General features: G+C 44.3%; 3 protein-coding genes across 5 annotated transcripts; 1 reads left to right on the top strand and 2 right to left on the bottom strand.

The window, feature by feature from the left end:
- Window positions 1-26: 26 nt before the first annotated feature.
- LOC128753747 (protein RRP5 homolog) lies at window positions 27-11,867 on the bottom strand. 3 transcript variants are annotated; one of them, XM_053855795.1, is made up of 36 exons: window positions 11,766-11,867; window positions 11,387-11,497; window positions 11,014-11,157; window positions 10,777-10,941; window positions 10,556-10,717; window positions 10,373-10,481; window positions 10,120-10,295; window positions 9,940-10,047; window positions 9,635-9,847; window positions 9,444-9,568; window positions 9,316-9,376; window positions 8,524-8,670; window positions 8,200-8,451; window positions 8,003-8,128; window positions 7,731-7,925; window positions 7,474-7,644; window positions 7,182-7,395; window positions 6,245-6,394; window positions 6,017-6,129; window positions 5,410-5,897; window positions 5,264-5,326; window positions 5,082-5,178; window positions 4,914-5,003; window positions 4,647-4,740; window positions 4,400-4,577; window positions 4,199-4,255; window positions 4,000-4,122; window positions 3,643-3,765; window positions 3,322-3,490; window positions 3,130-3,249; window positions 2,914-3,057; window positions 1,885-2,135; window positions 1,640-1,808; window positions 1,172-1,325; window positions 393-558; window positions 27-330 (listed from the first exon to the last, which is right to left on the bottom strand). In XM_053855795.1, the coding sequence occupies exons 2-36, from the start codon at window positions 11,486-11,488 to the stop codon at window positions 159-161; spliced, it is 5,391 nt and encodes a 1,796-aa protein (XP_053711770.1). In that variant the 5' UTR covers window positions 11,489-11,497; window positions 11,766-11,867; the 3' UTR covers window positions 27-158. The 3 variants fall into 3 exon arrangements, with proteins under 3 accessions (XP_053711770.1, XP_053711771.1, XP_053711772.1); XM_053855796.1 differs by having other exon boundaries at window positions 2,914-3,054; XM_053855797.1 differs by having other exon boundaries at window positions 3,130-3,246.
- Window positions 11,868-12,019: 152 nt separating this feature from the next.
- LOC128754089 (ATP synthase membrane subunit K, mitochondrial-like) lies at window positions 12,020-13,271 on the top strand. The gene is made up of 4 exons (XM_053856423.1): window positions 12,020-12,102; window positions 12,802-12,902; window positions 13,009-13,099; window positions 13,175-13,271. Exons 2-3 carry the CDS (start codon window positions 12,816-12,818, stop codon window positions 13,096-13,098), a joined length of 177 nt encoding a protein of 58 aa, XP_053712398.1. The 5' UTR covers window positions 12,020-12,102; window positions 12,802-12,815; the 3' UTR covers window position 13,099; window positions 13,175-13,271.
- Window position 13,272: 1 nt separating this feature from the next.
- LOC128754088 (transcription initiation factor TFIID subunit 5-like) lies at window positions 13,273-17,924 on the bottom strand. Its single transcript, XM_053856422.1, has 11 exons — window positions 17,513-17,924; window positions 16,923-17,154; window positions 16,527-16,842; window positions 15,486-15,649; window positions 15,269-15,404; window positions 15,014-15,134; window positions 14,717-14,846; window positions 14,453-14,617; window positions 14,127-14,304; window positions 13,802-13,979; window positions 13,273-13,744 (listed from the first exon to the last, which is right to left on the bottom strand). The coding sequence occupies exons 1-11, from the start codon at window positions 17,922-17,924 to the stop codon at window positions 13,530-13,532; spliced, it is 2,247 nt and encodes a 748-aa protein (XP_053712397.1). The 3' UTR covers window positions 13,273-13,529.
- Window positions 17,925-20,538: the final 2,614 nt, after the last annotated feature.

Genomic DNA, 20,538 nt, shown 5'->3' with positions numbered 1-20,538 from the left:
ATGTAATGTATTGTAACTTTGCTGGATTTATTCTGAGCCAGACGCATCATTCAGAAGACTCAAACGATTTTACCATTGAAAAACACAGGCAATAAACACTCAGTACAAATGTTTTAAAAAAAACACATCAGGAAATAGTTGTGCAGTTGTATCCATTTTCAGTTGGCAGCTTCGGTCCCTTTGGCTTCAACGAAAGCCACCGCCTTTTCCTTCACGGCCTGGACGCTCTGAGGCGTGCCGTGCTTCTTCTCGTACTCCAGGTAGCGTTTGAAGAAGAACTTGATCTTCTTCACCGACACACTCAGATGGATCACACGGTCAAACAGCGCCCTGCAGCCAACGCTTGGTTAACGCACGCCTGTCACAGGGGCCGACCAAACTGCTTCACTTACCGAATGTCTTTCTGGGATCCATGTTTAATCATGAGGTCGATGAAGACTGACCACAGGTCCGTTCGTTTCGGGTAGCTTGTCATCACTTTATCAAACATGGCTCGTCCTCGCTCCGTGTCTCCGTAACGGAACTCCAGCTGGGCGAACTTGGCGATGACATCCACGCCTGTGACGGCAGAAAACAAAGCAAAGCAAAAAAAATTGAATCACTGAACACATCATTGACAATCATTGGATCCAGTGTCCCAAATAATACAGCTAATACGAAGAGTTACTGTTGAAGCGGTTGTGAAAATCCTTTAAAACAAACATTCTTGTGCTTAACAAACTCTTTCTTTAAAAAGTATCCAGTAGATGGCGCTCATTGTTCTATAACAGGGGTCACCACAGAGACCAAGGGAGTAGCCCACATGTCCTTTAAAAAAAAAAAAAATCCACGTAATAACCATTTTATTGTTTGATTTTTTTTTTCTTTTTTGTTACACCATTGGTAATTATTGTGGAAACACAGCAATGACACAAGTATTTGAGATGAATCATCCATTGTTTACCGTGGACCCTTGTTCAATGAGCTCCGACAGCTTTTTTTCTACTCTATTGACTTTCTAAGTCACGAACTGAGCTCAATGACGATTCGTACACTTTCAGATATACAAAAAAAAAAAAGAACTGATTTATCAACTTCCCTGGTAATTATCAAATAATAAGCAACAACCTCATATTTTTTTGGCTTCTATGATAAAGGTGCGGGTGTGAAAGTATAAGGTGAGCCATCTCACTTTGTTTCGTGGGCAGACTCTTCAGCGCCCTCTGCAGGAGACCAGCAGCCGCATCGCTCTCGCCTCGCTGCAGCAGGAAGGTTCCGTAGTTCAACCACGCAGCTTTATCCTGTCGGAAACGCTTCACCATAGACTTGTACATGGCCTCCGCTTCCTTTGGGACACAATCACCACAAAATTACCAACTAAGACGGAGATATTCAGGGCACAATATTCAGATGCTCAGTAGAATCCTGGATCTCCAGGATTCAGTGTTTAAAAGGCTTGAGCAGATTTTAAGTTGCAGATTTTCCATTGCACAGAGAAGTCACAGAGCACAGTGTTGAAGGCATTAGAAAATCATATAAGCGAAATTCACTGGAGTCTCTACGTTGGAGTCAAAGCTTCGTGCACAGGACAGTTTAGTTTACTCCTCACTTGAAGTAGCTGGATGAATAAAACACAGAGTTTATGTGTTTCATGTCTCACCTTGACCTTGTCTGACTTGGCATAGATGTCAGCCAGTTGCTGGTGAACAGGCATGGGCTCACAGAACTGCAGTGCCCGGTCAAACACTTTCTTCAGACTCTCCTCTGTGCCGTACATGTTCTCAAGGTTCATCAGCGCCACCCACACGTTCAGCTTCTCCTGCTCTTCTCTGAACAGAGAGAAATGACAAATTCCAATGTAAACCATTTGCTTGTTGTCGCTTCACTTCTCTGAGGGCGACTGACCTGAAGGAGATGGTTTTGAGAGCCCTCTCGGCCACTGCCCTGGCCTGCTCGATCTGCGTGGCCTGGAGATGATGAGCCATGTACTGGAGCCACAGCAGCGAGCTGTTGGGCGACGCCAACAGCAAGCGCTCAAACGCTGCGGCGTCCTGCGGCCTCAGGTTGGGGTCCATGAGCTCCGTCTCACGCTGCACAAGGGCCTTCTCCGCAGCCTTCTTTTCCTTCTCCAGCTCATGCCGAGTCTTCTTCTGGGGCTGCGGAAAAGAATAGATTTCAACAGACTGAGCTTCATGTCATGACTGAGTGACACCAACAGCAATCCTCTTTTCCACTGATACCAAATTCACCTGGTGGGAACTTTGGCTTGGCTCCTTAGCTGTTGCTTAATGTCCCCTCTAAAGCAGTGATTCTTAACCATAGGGCCGGGGCCCATTGTTGGGCCGCTAAGAGTTTCCTTGTTTTACACCTCTGTGCTGTGAGGGTTGCAAGACACTTGTTTTAATGCATTAGCCACGTATGGTGTCAGCAGTGTGTCATGGAATTGACAGCTGCAAATCTGTGATAGTTAACAATTATGGAGAAGAATGATAAAAAAAAAATGATAAAGTAAGGAGTAAGTAGTAAGTAAAAACTGTTGATGAAAGCATTTTTTCGAAAATTAATTGGAACATTTTAAGGCGATACTTTTATTTACACTTCACTTTTTTTCTTCTTTGGGGAATTAAATATATCATTTTTATTTTTAATACTAGACATGGTATTTTTTTATATTATATTTATTTTATTTATTCTGAATCTTGTTCAGTTTTTCCAATTTTCTTCAGCAAACTTGATGAATATGACTTGTACCTGGTTTCTGCTGCTGGTTGGACTTTTCGATAACAAATAAATATCATTGATCACATGGTTTCATGTCATTTCACAAGGATTTGCTTGGTTTACGTGTAAGTAGAATAGTATAATCGCCCAAGGTGAAGCTGCTGTTGCAGTGAAAATGTAATTTCCTCAGACATGTCGTCGACATTGACTCACCTTGCTGCTGTCCTCCTGGTCCTCTTCATCACTAGAATCTTCATCTTTGACATCAGAAGCAGGCTTCAGTGAGGTGAGACCCACATCCCAGCAGAAACCTGCTGCTACCTGCAGTCTGGATGGAGCTGCGGAACTGGCCGCCTTCTGTTGACACACGAGATTCTCTTCACCACCGGCCACTCGAAGGCCAAAGCGATTCGAGCGCCGGCTGCTCACCTCTTTTGCTGCAGGCTTTGCTGGTTTTTTATCGCCTCCATCTTCCTCCTCCCTGAAGTAGACCTCCACTCCACTGTCACTGTCCTCATTCTTCATCTTCTTTTTCTTCTTGGGGACCTGCTACACAACAAGCCGGGGTGATAAAGGGGGATCTGGGACGGTGTGCCAGGTGGCTGACGGACTGACTCGCACCTCCTCAGTTGCAGAAATGCCTCGCTTCTTTTTAATGATAGCGTCGTGCCTTAATTTCTCTGCACCGACCAGACGCAAGCTCAGACCAAGCGACTCTGGAAGGACGTCGGGTTTCCCTGTGTCCTCGGAGAGCAAGGAGAGGTCCACCAGCTTCTGTTCCCTGTCAACGCTGAATCAGCAGGAGAACAGGATCATGAGAAAAGGTCAACATGAGCAAGTTTCTGTATCACTATTACAGCCCAGCATCATTCAGTACTGTTTGAATTGCCCTGTTCTCACCGCTGACCTCCTTGACTGACTTGAGAGATTGTCATTTTTTACCTGATGATTTTGGTGGTGAGCAAAGCATTCAGAGGCAGGTGCTCAGCGAGAACCTTGGGGTCTTTGATGTAGTACTTGGTGGTCATCTGGAACTGAGCTCTTCCTGTGATGGTGCCTGACAACCTGCGGCACAGACGAAAAACATCTTGACTTTCACAAAACACCAGTGAGAATCACAAACCCAGGAACATCCTGAAACACCACACAGCCACTAATCTGAAAGTCCCCAACACTGCAAGTCCACAAAACACTAGAAAATAATGAGTCAGGTTCCAGCTCTGAGCCCCATCATGTGAGAACAAGTCAACATTTCAGCCGTTCATCACTGAAGAGAGACAAGTGGATTTCAGAACTTACATCACAAAGACTCCTTTATCACCAACAGACTTGATGTAACCTCTGACCACCTGTCCCACGCTGATGTCTTCTAAGGACTTAACCTCTGGGTCCTTCGCTGGCTTGGCTGTCTCCGGGACCACTCTGAAAACCAACAAAAAAAATCTCAGCCAATGGTTAATTTTTGTGACGAAAGCATATGAATTTAATGCCAGCGCACCTTGACGGACGGAGAGACAAGCGCCACTTTCCATTTTCCTGAGACAGCAGGTAACACCTGAGACAAAAACAGGGCACGTCAAGAACACAATCTGAAAGACACAGCTCAGTCAGCTGTACCATATTACTAATGTATGGACCCACAACCTCTGAAACATTACATAAAGGCATAAAAAAAAACAAAGAAACTTGGAGAACTAACCTGACCAGCTGCTCCTTCTTGAAAGTTTCCAGCAGTTTGGGCTTGTACGCGTCTGCCAGGTCAGTGATAGAAGCAGTCCCGGAGCCACCGAACGGAAGCTTGACATGGACGCCGGTGTGAGGGTGAGTGCTGGTCACAATGCCCAGTGTGACAGTGTCTTTCTTAAGTTCGTGATTATCTATAACAACAGAGGTAATTTAACTCCATGTGATAAATTCAGCCGCGTGAACATGCAGCTGCTCTTTACCTATTAATGACAGCTGTGGTTTCACACCATTTGCCACTATTTTGGCTCGGATCACTTGGCCGGGCTTGTAGAGCTTGTCTGGATGGTTGTAGTCCTGAAAACACAGGAGAGTCAAGTGTCGGAGAAGGTTGTGTAGTATAATCAGGGTTGAAAACTTCAGTTGCACGTTGGCCAAAAGCTTCAACAGGAAGCAATACAAAGGATGTTTCACGACAATAATGGTCAGTATGTGAAGGCCTTATTATAGCAATCGCATCCCACTCCTACCTTTGGGTCTTTGATCATGGCGAGCAGTTCAACTGTTCCAGTGAGAGAAAGACCAATTGTGACCTCCAGTATCTTGGGCTTTGGTATAAACTTTGGTACCACAAAAAGAAAAAAAAAATGAACTGATGTAGGACGTCAGTTTGAGCACCTCTCATCTGAGTGCAGTACCTTTGATACAAAGCATGTGATTTCATCCCCAACTGCATAGCTGCTCAAAAGATCTTTTGCGTTGTTCTGGCTCAGTGGCACCTTCGGATTGAGTTTGCTGGAAAACAAGTGAACAAAAGGATAAATATCAAGCTTTAATTCAGGCGTTGCAAATGTGAATGGAACGAATCTGTTGTGTCAACCTTGGTACGATGGTGAGCTCGGGAACTTTGTAGGAGAACCTTGGATGGGAGAAGGGCAGGAACCTGCACGAGAACCAGATCAAATTGAAGCTCAGTCACTTTTAAATCAGCATTTTGAAGTCTACCCTGAAAAAAGGAGTGGTCACCTGTGACTGACAGCTTCCCGCCCTCCGATGACTCTGGCTGTGACCATGCTTCCCACGACAACAGTAGACGTAGGAAAGGACCTGACGGTCAGACTTTCGGCCTCCATCATCTCAGACACGTGAATGTTGGCCGAGCTGCCGTCCTCGAGCGAGACCACCACACGGGTGGGCTTCACAGTCCGCACTTTGCCCTGAAGGATGTCGCCGAAGCGGTGCTGACCTTTGTCTTCGCTCTGGGATTCTGTGCGCTGTTTTCGATCGGTGTACTTCCAGGACACTAGAGGGAGCCCTTGCAATTCCTCACAGCTGACTTCAACAACCTCAGCAGCCAAAACCATCCCGCCCTTCATCCCCTCTGTCATGAAGATCTGATTCAGGTGGTTCCTTGTTTGTATCATGGTGAACTGAGCGGTGTTTCCCAGTGAGACCACGGCAAAGTCGCCGACAACATGCTGCACTATCGCCGTGTATGAGGTGTCCACATCCAGCTGAAGGAATTAAACCACAAATAACCACCTCATCATCGATTAAATTCAGGAAATAAACGCACAAAAGGGACACATTAAAATGTTCATTTTGAAGAAATAAACTCAGAAAAAGCACTCACTGTGGTCTTCTTGGCATTCAGCTTGGGCAGCATAGACACGTGCACACAAGCAGAGAAGACGTCAGCGTAGAGCACGACAGCCGCCACTTGTTGCCCAACACTGATATTTCCACCTGAGGAGCAGTGGAGAAGATACAGTGAAACACGCCACACGCACAAGAGCTACAGCTCACGAGACAACCTCCTGGGATGGTGCGAGACGATGGACACATTTGAGAAGGTACATACCCACGTGGATCTTGTTGGCCACAATATTGGCCCCGGCCAAATCGTCGCTCTTGAATGTGGCACCCCCGTCCTCCGAGACAGAATCGACACTCAGCTTCAACCTCTGACCCACAGTCAGTGCAGCCAGTTTCTGAACCAGACCGCTGGAATCTGAGCAGAGATGGCAGGACCATTTGAGTATCAACTCCTTGGTGCCTGAATTGATTTTACAGCAGCAAACCTCTGCTTCTATCAGATCTGATCAGAGTATAGTGACCATGCTCTCAGTGCAGGAATGTTTCGCCTTTTGACTGACAAAGCCACGGAAACAATTGGATGCCAACTAGGCGTCCATTTACATAACACTAAAACACAACTAGAGAAAAATATCACACAATATAAAGCAAAATTAACCCTATTGTGGTTTTAAAATATCACTATTCGCAAAAACCCCAGAATAGATTGGTGCTGAATCTACACTTGTAGAACACTGGGCCTTCAAACAAAGGTTTTAATAGAAAATGTGAATATTAATTCAGATGGAATTCAAAACACAGCAACTTAAAACACTAAACTAACCTAAAAAATAAACATTTTCTGCAACACTGACCACTTGCATCGACCTATAATAATAACAATAACAATAATAATAATAATAATCTCAACTTGACATATGCCACACATAATATACTAATTCCTTCAACAAATATGATTCTTTTGTTCATTTCCTGGTATAAATTTGCAATCCATGAACCATGGTCAACTCCAACAGGGTGAAATTGGATTCTACTACATCAATTTTAACATTTAAGCGAAGAAGAAAGCGAATGCAGCTCAAAGTAAAGTTGTTGCTCTATCGTGTGAGAAGGAACGAGACTAAGGATTTGACAAAGTGTTGACGTGACTGCGACTGTCCACAGATGAATTGAAGTGAGTGTGAAACCCAGACTCGACTCACCTCTCGTCGACAACATTTCAGCGGCAGCTCTTCTCTCCTTCAGTCCGTTGATGAGTTTCGTGTGTGCGTCGGTCGGAGAAACAATGATGTCAGAAATCCTCAGGGAGAGCAAGAATCGCTTCTTCTCCTCGTCCAGGTTGGTCACTTTAGCCATCACTGTCTGGCCTATCTGGAAGGTGTTGGCCGTTTCCTTCAAGAACTTGTCGGTCATGGCCTAGAGAGCAGAGGAGGACGGGTTACCAGACATGAGGTCAACACAAAAAAAGAAGAAGAAGAAGAAGAAACCACTCACAGAAGTGGGTGCCAGTCCACAAAGCCCATTTGGGAACTCGATGAAGACCCCATAGGTCATGATGTTCTTGATCCAACCAACAAGTTGCATTCCGATTTTGATTTCGGAGAAATCTTTAGCCGCCTGTCCTTCCTCTAGCGACCTGACCACGGAAGGTTTCTTGGAGAGATTCTTTAAAAGCAAATCGTCAAGGAATTGTTGAACTCAACAGCTGATTTAACTGACCAATACCACCAGTAACACAAGACCAAGGATACAATCCTTTTTTGGTTGTTGAAAACACAAGTGAGGTTGGACACAATGTCTCCTTCCTGCAGGTTTTCCCAAAGCAGCAGGCAGTTGGAGACGTGATCAGAGAGGTGTGTGGTGGGAAGAAAGGCCTGCACCTCCTCCGGAAGAATCGCCACCTCGAGACCATTCAGGGTCTTTCTCAAGACCTTGGCCTCCAGCATCTGCACAACAAAATGTACAACTGTGAAGAGAAGGGCAGCGAAGACACGGGTGTTGATGGGTGGGTGGTGAAGCTTACGCTGCCAACGTCGCACTCAAGCTGTGTTGGGGCGGGTTCATCAGCGGCACCTTCCAGTGCAGCCTTGAAGGAGAGGAGCATCCTTGCCTTCTGCTCATTGCATTGAAGGACTTTGGTTTTCATCACCTGAGCCATAAACAGTATTAGTGACACAACTGCAGCCACACGTTATCACAAAGCTCTTTGGCTGCTCCTACCTGGCCGACGTAGAAGACATCTGCTGGATTGATGGAAGGCTCACTGGAGAGTTCCTCAGTCGGCACCAGACCCTTCACCTCGTTGTAGAAGCGGACGATGCAACCGAAGTCTTTGATGCTGACGATGAAGCCATGTGACACCAGACCCTTCCGTGCGTCGCTATAGCTGAGGATGCGAGGGAGGGTGCTTTCGATCAGAGACTTCTTTCTGGTCAGATACAGCCTCTTGTTCTCGTGATCCACTGACAACACCTGAGGGAGGAGTCACAATCAGCTGTGCGTATCCTTCATTTTGAGTGCGGCATCAAAACGTTGCAGACCGACCCGGCACTTTACAGCCATTCCAGGCATGTACTTTTTCTCCGGCTTCTTCAGGAGGATGTCGGACAGGTGGGTGCGAGGTACGAGGCCCTTGATGCGGCTGGAAATTTGCACCATCATCCCGTGTGGCAGCAAGGTCGTCACAGTGCCCTGAGACATGCAACACAAATGAGAACACAAACGTCAGAACAGTAAAAAAGAAACAAATAAAATGTTCATAGTGCACAAAAACAAACTCATATTATAACAGCAGACTTCATTTTTCAATCTTGCACACGTTACACAGGAAGACCAGCACCAAACACACTGAAGTGCACCGAGGTTTAACCACCCATCAGGAACAATTACTGACCAGACATGTATTTCATGAATAAATATACTGCTACATACTTAAACTAGCAAATCATTCACACACACGTCAACTCGTCCTGAGATGCCGTTCCTTTAAGACGCACGCCAGAGACATGAAAAAGAAACGATAAAAACGTTCGGCCACCCATAGTTCGTCACCACCAAAATGTGAGCGTCGACCATTTTCAAGCTGTTTTAACTGGGGCTGTTCACATGACCGGATTTACCGACCGGTTTTGGGGTCATTCTGTTAACACTAACACAAACAAATAGAGCCCTAATACAAAGTATGTGCACATATAGTTTGACCACCAGTGAAGCAGCATTGTGGAATAAGGTTTTTCTCAGACTGGTTAACCATGCTGCTGGTCAATACTAGGCAGATATCTTTGTATGTTTCATGTGTGACATTTATGAGCTAGAAACATAGGGGAAGTTTCTTACCTCTATGATCTGGCCAACCTGAACATCTTGGTATCTAAAAAAGGTCTGTTCAATCACGGACCTGGGGAAAAGACAAAGCTTTAAAGAATGGATCTTGAGATGACATTCACCTGAGCAACTCCACATACTTGCGCAGAGAAGCAAAATGAATTTGCTCCATGGGACTGAAGGACATGATCCTGCAGGTGTGATCTTCCAGCGCCAGCAGTTTATTCACATTTTCACGTTCGCTCGGTTCTTTCAGGTGGTTTCTCTGTGAAGGTCAGCGGCGTTTATCAATCCCAGTTCCACTGCTTCATCGCTCACCATGCACACTCACGTGAACAAAAGCCACTCTCTTATCAGGGAGTTCCAACAAGGCTCCAGACAGGTGGTGCATTGACGTCATGCTGCAGCCCTTGGCCACCTCACCAACGCAGTCGCCAGCCCCAGACCAGGCCTCAATGGACGGCTCCAGCCCCACCAGGTATCTGCGCAGACTCATACCAATGAGGCGAGTGGATGGTTCAATGTAGAGCAGCCTGGCTTGCACCTGCAACATAAAAACAAATGCTTGATTCAAAATTCTAAAGCACATCACAATTCTCCAACAGCCATTGTTGGTCCGAGTCATATAAACTTCACCTCTGCTCCCACAGAATAATGGGAGATTTGGTCTTGCTCCATGTGAAGAAAGTCCACCTGACCACTAAATGAGGACAGGAACTCCAGGATCAGACCATGTTTGGCGGCCTGGAATAATACATTTAACAGTCAATAATTCAACATTCAGACAGATTTGGTCAAACTCAAACGATAGTTTACCTTCTTGATAGTAGCTTTGACCAAAAGACCAGGCAGAAGGTTGCTGAGGCTCCATTCCTGCTGTGTGTTGGCAGCAGCTTGATCAGGAGTGAGAGGACCGATAGAAAGCTGAGCAACACGTCCGTCATTCTTCACTTGTTTGACTTGTGAAACCACGTACTGGCCAACCTTCAGCTCTGGAGAGTGAATGATCAGATCCAAACCGTTTTCCCATCAACAGTCGACATATAAAACATCACATTAACCATCATACCTTCAGGGGTGGAGACTTTTTTTCTCGGGGCAAAAGCTTTAGTTCCACTGACACCAATGTCGATAATGAAGCCGTGGTCCTCAATACTCTCAACACATCCGCTCAACACCTGAGTCAAGGCACAGTTTGGACACTATAAGGTTGACCCACAACTCAAATAAGGAAAAAATGAGTTTTACTTACCATTCCTGCTTTCAGGGAACTTGAGGTGAGAGCTGCATTTACTAACTTGGGGTTGATTGACAACTGCACCGTGATAAATCCATTGGAGGCAACATCCATCTTAGCAATGACACACCTCAGCAGCATGCCAGGGGTGAAGAGTTGAGACAGAGAGCAAATGTCCTGTAGGTGAACCTCCAGATTAGAGACATGCTGGAGCACTTCATTACACTAGTTCATACCTCTGTGTCGTCTGAATCCAGTTGTTCGGTGAGTGTCTTTGTGAATGAGTCACAGATGTTCTTAATGTTGAGGATTCCTTGCAGACCACAGGGCAAACCCACTGTCACTTCAAAGTCTGCTACTTCCTTCACACAGCCCAGCATCAGCATGCCCTCCTTCAGATGCTGCACAAGCAACGTCACTGCATGAAACAGACAGCACGGACAGGCATTTTGTGTTGTGTTGTGCCGCATTACCTTGGCATGCAGGATGTGTATCTTCTTCTCTTCTGCATTGAGAGCAAGTGACCCCTTCTCCTTGTCAACCTTTTTCTTTTTAACTTTAGCCTCCTCATCCTTGCTGGCACCTTTCCTCTTTTTCGTTTTTGGTTCGTCCTTTGGCTGCGAAAGACACGATTTTTGTTTAATCCAAATCATCCAGTCAAAGCATCCAAGCAAAGAACAAGCTTGAGTGACGTTAAAGGGCCAAAAGCAACGGTGCCTTCCGCTGCTCTCCAACAAAAAAGAGTGAGTGATGTTTACTTCAGTATAGTAGGGGTTCTAGATGCGCAGCAAAAAGCAAGAGATGGATGGGACAGAAGAACAACCGACGTGTTGCGGTTGTTATTACCTGGAAAAGATTATCCACTTCAGCCCTCGGGACCACGATTTTACTCGCGGTCGCCGGCTTGTCGGTCCCACCTCTGGGGAAGTCCTCTTCCACAAAATCCATGTTCTGATTCTGGAGGAATTGACAATTGTGCAGGTCGATCGGCGAAGTCAGTGTCCAAATTTAAGTTACATGAGTATAGATAAATAATGATCGGCGTATACGGTTGTGATGACAAAAGCGTATTTGATATTTTAAACACATACATGTTTGATTTGCACAGTAAAGTGAGAATAACGACAGAATATACATGACTGTACAACGCAGCCACGCAGCTCGCATACTGAAATGTATCTGTGATTGTAGTTTACAAATGTTACGAAGTGAAAATGCAGCTTACAATAGTCAGGTGCGAGTCGGTTGAAGTCTTCAGTCGCCAGATTGTAGATCTCCAAACTCACATGTTCGTCAGCACGCCATGGCCACAACCCGGAAGAAAAACTCGGACGGGCGTTTCTAAGCTCCGACCAATCGGCGACGACAAAATAAGATTGACATAAAAGACACCCAATCGGCAACTTCAACTGACTCGTAATTTGAGTGACAGGAGAATAGACAAATAAAAAGTTCCTAACGTCGTGGTAAATAGGATGGACTTCCGTTCGCTTCAGAGCGTTGCGGCCTGTCGTTGAAGGACACCGTCCTCATTCAGTCTCCGTCGGGGTCGTTGATTCAAGGTACGGTGCTGCATGTTGATAGAAGCCTTGCGCTTTCAAAACGAATTCATCTATACGCTCCTGTAACGCACGTTAGACGAGTATTTATATACCACAAGGGTGAGGTGGTGACTGGCTAAAGAGAATGCCATGGAACCTTGCCGCAAGCTATGCTAACTGTGTAGCACTCAACTGTTCAATGTCAGGATTGAGAAAATGCCTGTTTGGCGTATCTAAAGTTTTCTGTCAACCACAGTTTTATTGTGGACACACCAGCCCGTTTCCCCAAGTCTAAATCTAACAGTGTTTTACATGCATGCGGTGACCGCTGTCAAGTTTGTAATGGCGCAGTAGCAAGTTATGGTGGCGCTGTAAACATAAAGATGATCTGATCTGTTACTTCAGTGTGCGAAGGATTAGGACAGTGATCACAAGCAAATGTCTTCAGCTGAGGGCTCGAGGGAAGCACCATGCTCCACAGTGCGTGTGAAGTTTACATGCTGCCCACTTCAACATAACACTGCCATATCCTTATTGGTTTTGTTGTCCCATTCTTCAAAAGTAACATGCTGGTTTGGATGCCTGTCAAGGACTTATGAGGACATGTCTTTCTCAAGGTTAAACTTGTGTTGCCTGTTTCATTCTAATGTACTCCAGCTTTACCTTGACACATTGCTGATTGATAGAAGCAGAACATTTATCCTTTTTTCTTTTCTTAAGCTCAACTGTTCATCATGGGAGGTCATGACGCCGGATCACAGCACCAGTTCACTGGGATATCCAAGTACTTCAATGCCTACACACTTACTGGGAGAAGGAATGTGAGTTGCATATATATTATATAAATTCCTGAGTTGTCACACAGTTGAGAGGCAGATGAGGCAACTGTCTCAATGTATATGAACTTGTGTCATTGTTTCTTTACAGTGTGTTTTGGCAACATATGCCTCAATAGCTGCCATTATTCTTTTCTTCAAATTGAAGCCCAAGAAACAGCCTGCAGTCACAGAGAAGTGATGTAAGTACAGTGGGTTATACAGGCGGTCAACAGTTACTAACTTTCTATTAACATGTTTTGCTTTTTGTCTTCCAGTCTCTTCCGGACGGTGGGAGTGGAGAAAGCGAATGGACGTGCTTAATATGACCTGTCTGATTTCACCATGTTATCAATAAAGAACACTTATTCCCAAAACATAGAAAATATTTATTTACAGTGAGCACCAGTATAAAAGCAATCCCAGATGGATTTTATAAACCAGAGTTGTTAGAAATGTCTTCAACTGTCCAAACAGGTGTTGGAAGAGCCCACCCGCAAAGCTAAAATTGAGGATCATATTTTATTTTATATATATTTTTATATTCACAGCTAAATTGCCTCGAAGGTCTGATAAAGTCTTCTTCAGTCATTTGCTTTATCCAAGCAAATATTAAATCAACTTGTCTATGTTTTATGGGTTGTAAGCTCCAGCTGCCAACAGCAGGTTTCTTCTAGTGAAGTGGAGCTGGATGACAGGCGATGACTTGGTCATGTACGTCCCCAGCAGAAGCTCTTGGGAGTTATCTTGTAGATGGATGTGACCTGTGGCTGCTGTGAAGTCATCTGTTTCCACGTCATCGAACGCTTTCATAGAGTCCCAGAGACGCACTGTGTTGTCCATAGATCCTGAGAAACAAAGTTTTATCAGACGATGTTTGTTCGGGAAAATTTAAGAACACCCACCTGAAGCAAGAATTTCTCCATCTCGACTAAACCTGAGAGAATAGATGGTATCAGTGTGGCCTTTCAGCTCTCCAATCATGAGTCCGTGACCAATGTCCCACAGCAGAACCCTGCCGTCGGTGGCTCCCGATGCCAGGAACTTGCCATTGGGAGAGAAAGCTAATGCATGGATGGGTCCCTGGAATATGAATGTAGTTGGTTAGGAGGTGGTCTCAGGAAAAATATCTCATCGGGTGACTAGGATTACAGATCAAACCCCACAAGTTGTAGACAAGAATCTTGTACTTTCATCCATTTGATCTGTTATTTCATGAACACCAGCTACCTTATGACCGGTGAAGATTCTGACGCAGTTCCCGGTTAACACGTCCCACAGGCGAATGGTGCGGTCCGACGACCCTGTGACCACGTAATTGGAGTTGGGGTGGAAGCGGGTGCAGGTGATGTCAGCAAGGTGGCCCGAAAACATTCGGAGGGGCTGGTAGTGATCCGTTGCCCACAAGCTGTAGGAGCAAAGAGGAAGCTTGAGATGCGAATGCTCATGTGATGAGGCACGTCAGTATATAATCCAGTGGTGTTGAAAGTTCTTCATATACATTCTTCATACATGAAGGAGAGTATATTAGCGGGAGACCAACAACAAAATCTTACCGTGCAACTCTGTCGTGTCCCCCAGAGATAAAGTAATAGCCATGAGGGGAAAACTGCGTGTCCCACACTGGATAGTTATGTCCTTTGTATCCCACCAGACAAGTAAAGGTTTGTAAACTCCACAGTCTCACAGTTCCATCTTCAGAACTTGACAATAAGTAGTTCCTAAGAGGCAGAAAAAACATGTTCATTAGCACATGACCTCTGTCTATTGCTGCTAACTTGAAGCTGGTGAGGGACTAAACCTGACAAGAGTCACCGAACCTGTCTGGGCTGAAGCTGATGCCGTACACTGGACCGCTGTGGCCGTGAAGGACTTTTGACTCGCTCGCCGTCTTTTCATCCATGATCCTTTCCAGCACATCATCAGACTCTTTGTCAATCAAATTCAAGTCTGAATGGAGAGAAGGTGGAGCATGTTAGGTCACATGACAAACGGCCACAAACAGTGCTGTCAAAGCACATTAGCACAGTTCGACAACAGTTTGCCCACATGAATGGTCCTGTGATAAATAATCACAGCACAAATTACATACTTACGAACTTTCCAAACATACACACCTGCAGCAGACTTGACCTTCCGAAGCTTTTTGGGTGTGACGCTCCATACCCGCACTGTCGAGTCAGCAAAACCTCCAGCAATCAGACTGGAGTCATCTGTGAAGTCCACCGCAGTCAAACCCTGAACACAAAACCCAGGTCAGAACTGTTGCAATGAACCTGCTCAACACACAGGAGAACCAATGTATTGCTTGATAACCTCCGAATTAGATTTAGCTAACAGCTTTCTTAACATAGAGCATTTCTCCTGCAAACCTGGTATGAGTTGAGAAAGGAGTAGAAACAAATCGACGGGAGGTTGTCTGGGCCCAGGCGGATCCTCTTGGTGGCCTCTTTCATGTACATGATCTTGTCAAGCTTGTCTGAATCCTTCAGTTCTGGTAGAGGTATCCTGAGAACATCACATTAGTTGTGACTTACAACATGAACTTTGACAATCTGTGTGTAATCCAGACGTCGTATACCAGCCTACCTAGTCTGTAAGGGAGCGTTGGGATCCTGCTTCTTGCTCTTTGCGCCCATGCTGTCCTTTTTAGGCTTCTTCTTCTTCGGTTTCCCCTCTTCGTTGTCGGCTTCTTCATCCTCGTCATCAAGCGGCAGCTCTATTTCGGGTTCCTTCAGTAAACCGTAGTAAACCTGTGTGGCCAAAACACGTCATGTGCAAGAGGACGACGAGATCTATATTAAGAATGACCATCACCCGAGAGCCACAACTACGGCTGTTGATTCACATTATCAGAAGATACTGCTTACGTGAACAATATCTATATCTATATCTATATATATCCTTGTGTAAACAGATGTTATAAAAACAAGGCTGAATGGTGTGTGATGCCGCCCCCTCAGTGTTAACATGCAGTGACGCAAAAGTGATGGAGAGCGAGAACAGAATTGCATCCTGCAACAAGTGTTCACCCAAACCATTATCTCATTTAATGCACTTTGGTTTTCTGAAACACGTTTCATTTGAAGGCTTAATATTGGATTAGATGGCCAAACTTTGCTGTGTTTTTTGCAAAGCAAAAGTTACTTGAGTATATGTATAAAAATGTCATTAACAATTACTTTGTTAGAAAAACATGTCTATTAAAGTATGCTAGACTATGAACTATTGAAAAAATAGTGAAAACTATAGTGATAGTGCGGAAACTGTTGGAGACTAAATTAATATATTTATTAGAATAAATTAATATATAACTATTCTTGTTAAAGTGACTGAGTCCAGCATGGGTGAACCACAGTTCATCAAAACCTAGTGTGAAACTGATTTTTTTAGAGGCAGAATTCAATACGTTTAAAAGTATCAAATTATTTTGTTGAGAAAGGAAGAAGAATAATTATAGATACATGTATTATTTGAATTCATATCTAAGTCTCAAAAAGTATGTATTGCTATGAATCGATTCTCTATGACATCACAGCATTTTTCACTGCTGCATAGTTGCTTTCCTAGTCTACAATAAAACTCTAAATAATAAATAAATAATAAACAATATATAAACAAATAGCAAACCTTTGCTTTGTTGGCTTCTCTCTTGGCTTCTCCGGCCAAGCTGCCCGACATCGCATCGATCTGGCTTTTGCTGCGCGGCATGCCATCGAAAATGTCTATATAGAGGTGCTCTTGGATGATATTCCAAATCTGGTTATTCTGCCGCTCCTGCAGATGCCTCTTCAGCAGCTGGTACGAGTCACGCGAGATTCGCAGGACAAACTTGCTGGTGCGAAAGTCCAAAAGAGTCTCGTTCCCTCTCATGTGCTCCTTCTTTGTCAGACCCGACAAAACCTGCAAGTCGTCTTTATAGTAGCACTCTTGATCCCCACTGAACCTGGAATCAAAAGAACCAGTTAGGGAAACGTTTTCAGAAGCAAAAGGAAAGAAAGTGTGACAATATATATAAGCACTTACTTTTCAAAAAAAGCTTTTGCCTCACTTTCATGGTTGTTGTAGACCAGCTCCAGATACATGTGGACGAAGAGAGGATAGAAAACCTGGGAAAGCTCAGCCCGGTGGCAATCCAGAACCGTTTCGATAAACCGCTTCAGGCCACTGTAGTAGCCCTCGTATAACGCTGGGTCTCCTTGCTGACTGTAGGCAGACAGAACTACGCTCACATCAGGCTGGTCCTCTCCTGGAGTTGCTGTTAAAGAGAATAAAATCCAACGTTACAGAGATAAGAAATCCAACCATTGTAATCACCAATCAAGAGTGTCTTCAAAAACAAAACGCCGGATGCAACTGAGTTAAGAAGTTGTTTTCAACACCAGCTTTGGTGCTTAGTAACCGGACAACAAAGTTTATGCTACTTTACAGGTACTAATAAATGTTCTCTATTCCCATCAAATCTACTACGCTTAGTATCGGTAAACGTACTTTTGCCGCCATAAGTATGAATGAAATCCTAATGCTGAAATCCATGTTTTTATCAATGGGAAGTCTTGAACTTTTGAATTGTTTTTGCGAATTCGGCGTTCTGGAACAACAACAAAGAGGACTACCTTTGACGGTTACCGGAGCTCCAGCCGTGGATGATGCGGTCACCCTGGTGAGTAGAGCGCTCCCATCCCCGCCGTCTGATTCTGCACTCCCAACGGCTCCCCCAGAACCAGAGCCCTGGCCATCAGCACCCTTCGACTCCAACAGTTCCTCCGACAAACCCGCTTCTCGGCGCAGTATTTCAACAGACTCGTTCAGTTTGTTTTTCCTCAGAAATTGCAGAACCGCGATCAGGGTCTTTTGGTCCTCCTGAGGCGCCGCCGGGGGTTTATTATTTCCAGAATTCGCCCCCGGGGATGTAGAAGGTAGTCTGTCGTCGTTTGCATTGTTATTCCCAAAGGTCTCCGCGGCGGATTCTTGTTTAATCGCTTTTACTTCGGTCGAGTCGACGACACCACTCTGTACGGCCGCCATTTTAAAAATGAAATGCGCATGTGCGAAGTGATAAAATGAAAACTGTTGCATTCGACGACCTGATTGGAGGTTACGAGCGCGGCGTCACACCGGAAGTCCTTTCGGTGATCACGTGCTCTGTCGACTAGCCCCGCCTACGTAGTCACGTGACAAAAATGAATCGCGGCACTCGTAAAGTTTTTCAAATCGCAAACAGGAAGTTGAGCTCATGATTTTTTTTAACCGCTTTAGTGACTTGGAGATTTTAGTTTGTCATCCACTCTCTGATTCGATCTTGAAGACAGATTCAAAGCATAGACGAGCTACCTTGTTTATTCACGTTATTGTAAATTATTAAGTCAAATCTCAAGATTGATTTATGAATTATCACTTACAAATGCCGGTGAGGAGTAGGTGCAATATTTCAACTTCACACAACATTCGTTGTCTGAGTTTCAAAAAGTCCTGTGTTGAAGGTAGTGAGAGAGAGCGAGACACACACACAGTATTACAGGTTTCATTGCTGGTCTTGTTGAGAGCCAGAAATAAATAGCTTACCGAAGCTTCACGCGTTATTGTTGCTATTTTCGATATATGCTAGGTAAAACTGAAAATAAATAAATAAATGAACAAGCAAAAATATTATCATTTGGCTTATTGAAACATTTATTTTACATACAAAGAAGGATGCGTTGTTGTACTTGAGCTTGATGCGCCATTGAAGGAAAGAAATAACATTTAAATAAATGTCAATTAAAAAAATATTTTCTGTCCTGTTCTTGCTGTTCTTCACCAGACGGTGGCAGGTTTGTCCAATTCAATGAACATCGAATACACGTAACGCGACCGACGCGCGTTTAATATCCAAGAAATTGGTTTTGCTTCAAACCATGATCATTTCAATAGTTTTGCACATGGTTAGTCAAGGTTTTATGTTAAGTAAGAGCTTCTATTAGTTCGTCGTCGTGAGTCACCGAACAACACAAAATCCTTTCACAGTTAAACAAACTCAATAGATTCACACTCCATTTGTGCGTATAGTTTTCAAGGTCAACAGATTAATAACCTTATGAAATCACGTACTTTTCTCCCCTTTCTCTCTTTACTTCTTCTTAATTAATTAATTGACATTTGAACACAAAATAATTGGAGCACTAAAATCGATTCCATGTCATTTTTGCTGACCAATTTCGTTCCTAGTGGACTGAGACTTGTCAGGATCCCTCCTGGTCTTCATGCTGGGAATCCATGCTACAGGCTCTGGGACAAAGGAAGGTCCACCACACACAGGGTGGGCATTATATAACGTTGCAGAGTCTTTCCTCGGAAAAGGGGGGCGACGGGGGCTGGTGGTTGACTGTGGAAGGCATGAATTCTAACGTCAGGGCGTGGTCCTCACTGCAGAATGCTTTTATAAAAAGAAGGGATGCTAGATTTGTATTCCCATAATTTCATTGGTAATCAAAAGACCAGAATTCTTCCAAGTATTTCAATGATGAATGGCCATGGACGCGATGCCGAACCCATGTCTGGGAGTGAAGGTTACTAATTTGATATTAATGTATGTCACTGCTCAAGTGTCACAGAAACTGTGACCTCTGTCACACATTCAATAAATTCAAAACACTCCCTTTCTCAGTTGATCTAATTTTGCAAGTTCATTTTTTTTTCCTTTACAGAGGATAAAAAAAAACACTTTATAATCTCTTCTGCAAAACTAACTTTGTTATTGTTCCCCGGAACTAGTCTGGCTCTGTTGCCGAGTTAAAATCTGCTAGTTGAGAGCCACGATAATGGGATTATTTTGAGTTGTTGTTGTAGCTGAGCTTTGGTTTAATATGTTTTATTTGTGTTATAATAGTAACATAATATAATATAATAAATCGCCCAGAGAATTGACAGATATGCCTGAGCTTTTGTCTTGTGATATATGCCAAAATAATATACAGTGTATACCGTCTTTTTTATGCTACAGGGTTTGGTTATGGTTTCAATTCCTTCACTTTATTTCAAAATATTGCTGGTATTTTGTCTTGGATATTGTGCTGCTCTTCATTATTCATTCATCTTCGATGGCTCCTTATACATCTGATGGTCCTGTCAAAAGCAAATCTCCCTTCACTCTGATGACGTCATTCAGGTCGTCTTTGTAAGTCAGCTGGGGGACCACCAGCATCTGCCTACTCCCCTCATGTGGGAGTGTGTGTGTGTGTGTGTGCGGGAGGAGGAGGCAGCAGGGTGTGGCTGCACCTAACAAAGGCGGCTTTGTTATGGCTCACACATGTTTAGGAAAAACATGCTGTAAATCTCCACTCCTGAACCATCCATTGATTTTATTACTGTGATCTCTGAGGCATTAAAAACACCTCTGAAAGGTTGAGATTCCTGCTGATGCTGCTCTATGAATGCATCACTGGTTCACATTAAATGGCTATTGCTTACATTCAGATGAGACGGATCACAGTCTCATGGGCTTAACATCCATCCTTTCAAACCCTGCTCATATGAGACCTACATTAAAAGGCACTGGTTCTGATTGATGTTACTGTTATCTTAGAATGATAGACACAAGTGAGGACCTGCTGTGGTATCGCCTCCTTTATTGAATCATTGCTGTCTTCAACATGGAAGTGTG

The sequence above is a fragment of the Synchiropus splendidus genome, chromosome 2 (genome assembly GCF_027744825.2).
Source record: "Synchiropus splendidus isolate RoL2022-P1 chromosome 2, RoL_Sspl_1.0, whole genome shotgun sequence".
Lineage (NCBI taxonomy): Eukaryota > Metazoa > Chordata > Actinopteri > Syngnathiformes > Callionymidae > Synchiropus > Synchiropus splendidus.
This window is presented reverse-complemented; position numbering and strand designations above follow the sequence as displayed.

What these genes read in the sequence shown, in the direction of transcription:
- LOC128753747 (XM_053855795.1), bottom strand. Translation starts at nt 11,488, where the DNA reads ATGGATTTTGTGGAAGAGGACTTCCCCAGAGGTGGGACCGACAAGCCG. An exon ending in GTTCCCTGAAAGCAGGAATG is followed by an intron (nt 10,482 to 10,555) that starts GTAAGTAAAACT and finishes GCCTTGACTCAG; the next exon opens with GTGTTGAGCGGATGTGTTGA. An exon ending in TGAATGCCAAGAAGACCACA is followed by an intron (nt 5,898 to 6,016) that starts GTGAGTGCTTTT and finishes TAATTCCTTCAG; the next exon opens with CTGGATGTGGACACCTCATA.
- LOC128754089 (XM_053856423.1), top strand. Translation starts at nt 12,816, where the DNA reads ATGGGAGGTCATGACGCCGGATCACAGCACCAGTTCACTGGGATATCC. An exon ending in CACTTACTGGGAGAAGGAAT is followed by an intron (nt 12,903 to 13,008) that starts GTGAGTTGCATA and finishes GTTTCTTTACAG; the next exon opens with TGTGTTTTGGCAACATATGC.
- LOC128754088 (XM_053856422.1), bottom strand. Translation starts at nt 17,924, where the DNA reads ATGGCGGCCGTACAGAGTGGTGTCGTCGACTCGACCGAAGTAAAAGCG. An exon ending in GAGAAGCCAACAAAGCAAAG is followed by an intron (nt 15,650 to 16,526) that starts GTTTGCTATTTG and finishes TTGGCCACACAG; the next exon opens with GTTTACTACGGTTTACTGAA. An exon ending in AACGCTCCCTTACAGACTAG is followed by an intron (nt 15,405 to 15,485) that starts GTAGGCTGGTAT and finishes TGATGTTCTCAG; the next exon opens with GATACCTCTACCAGAACTGA.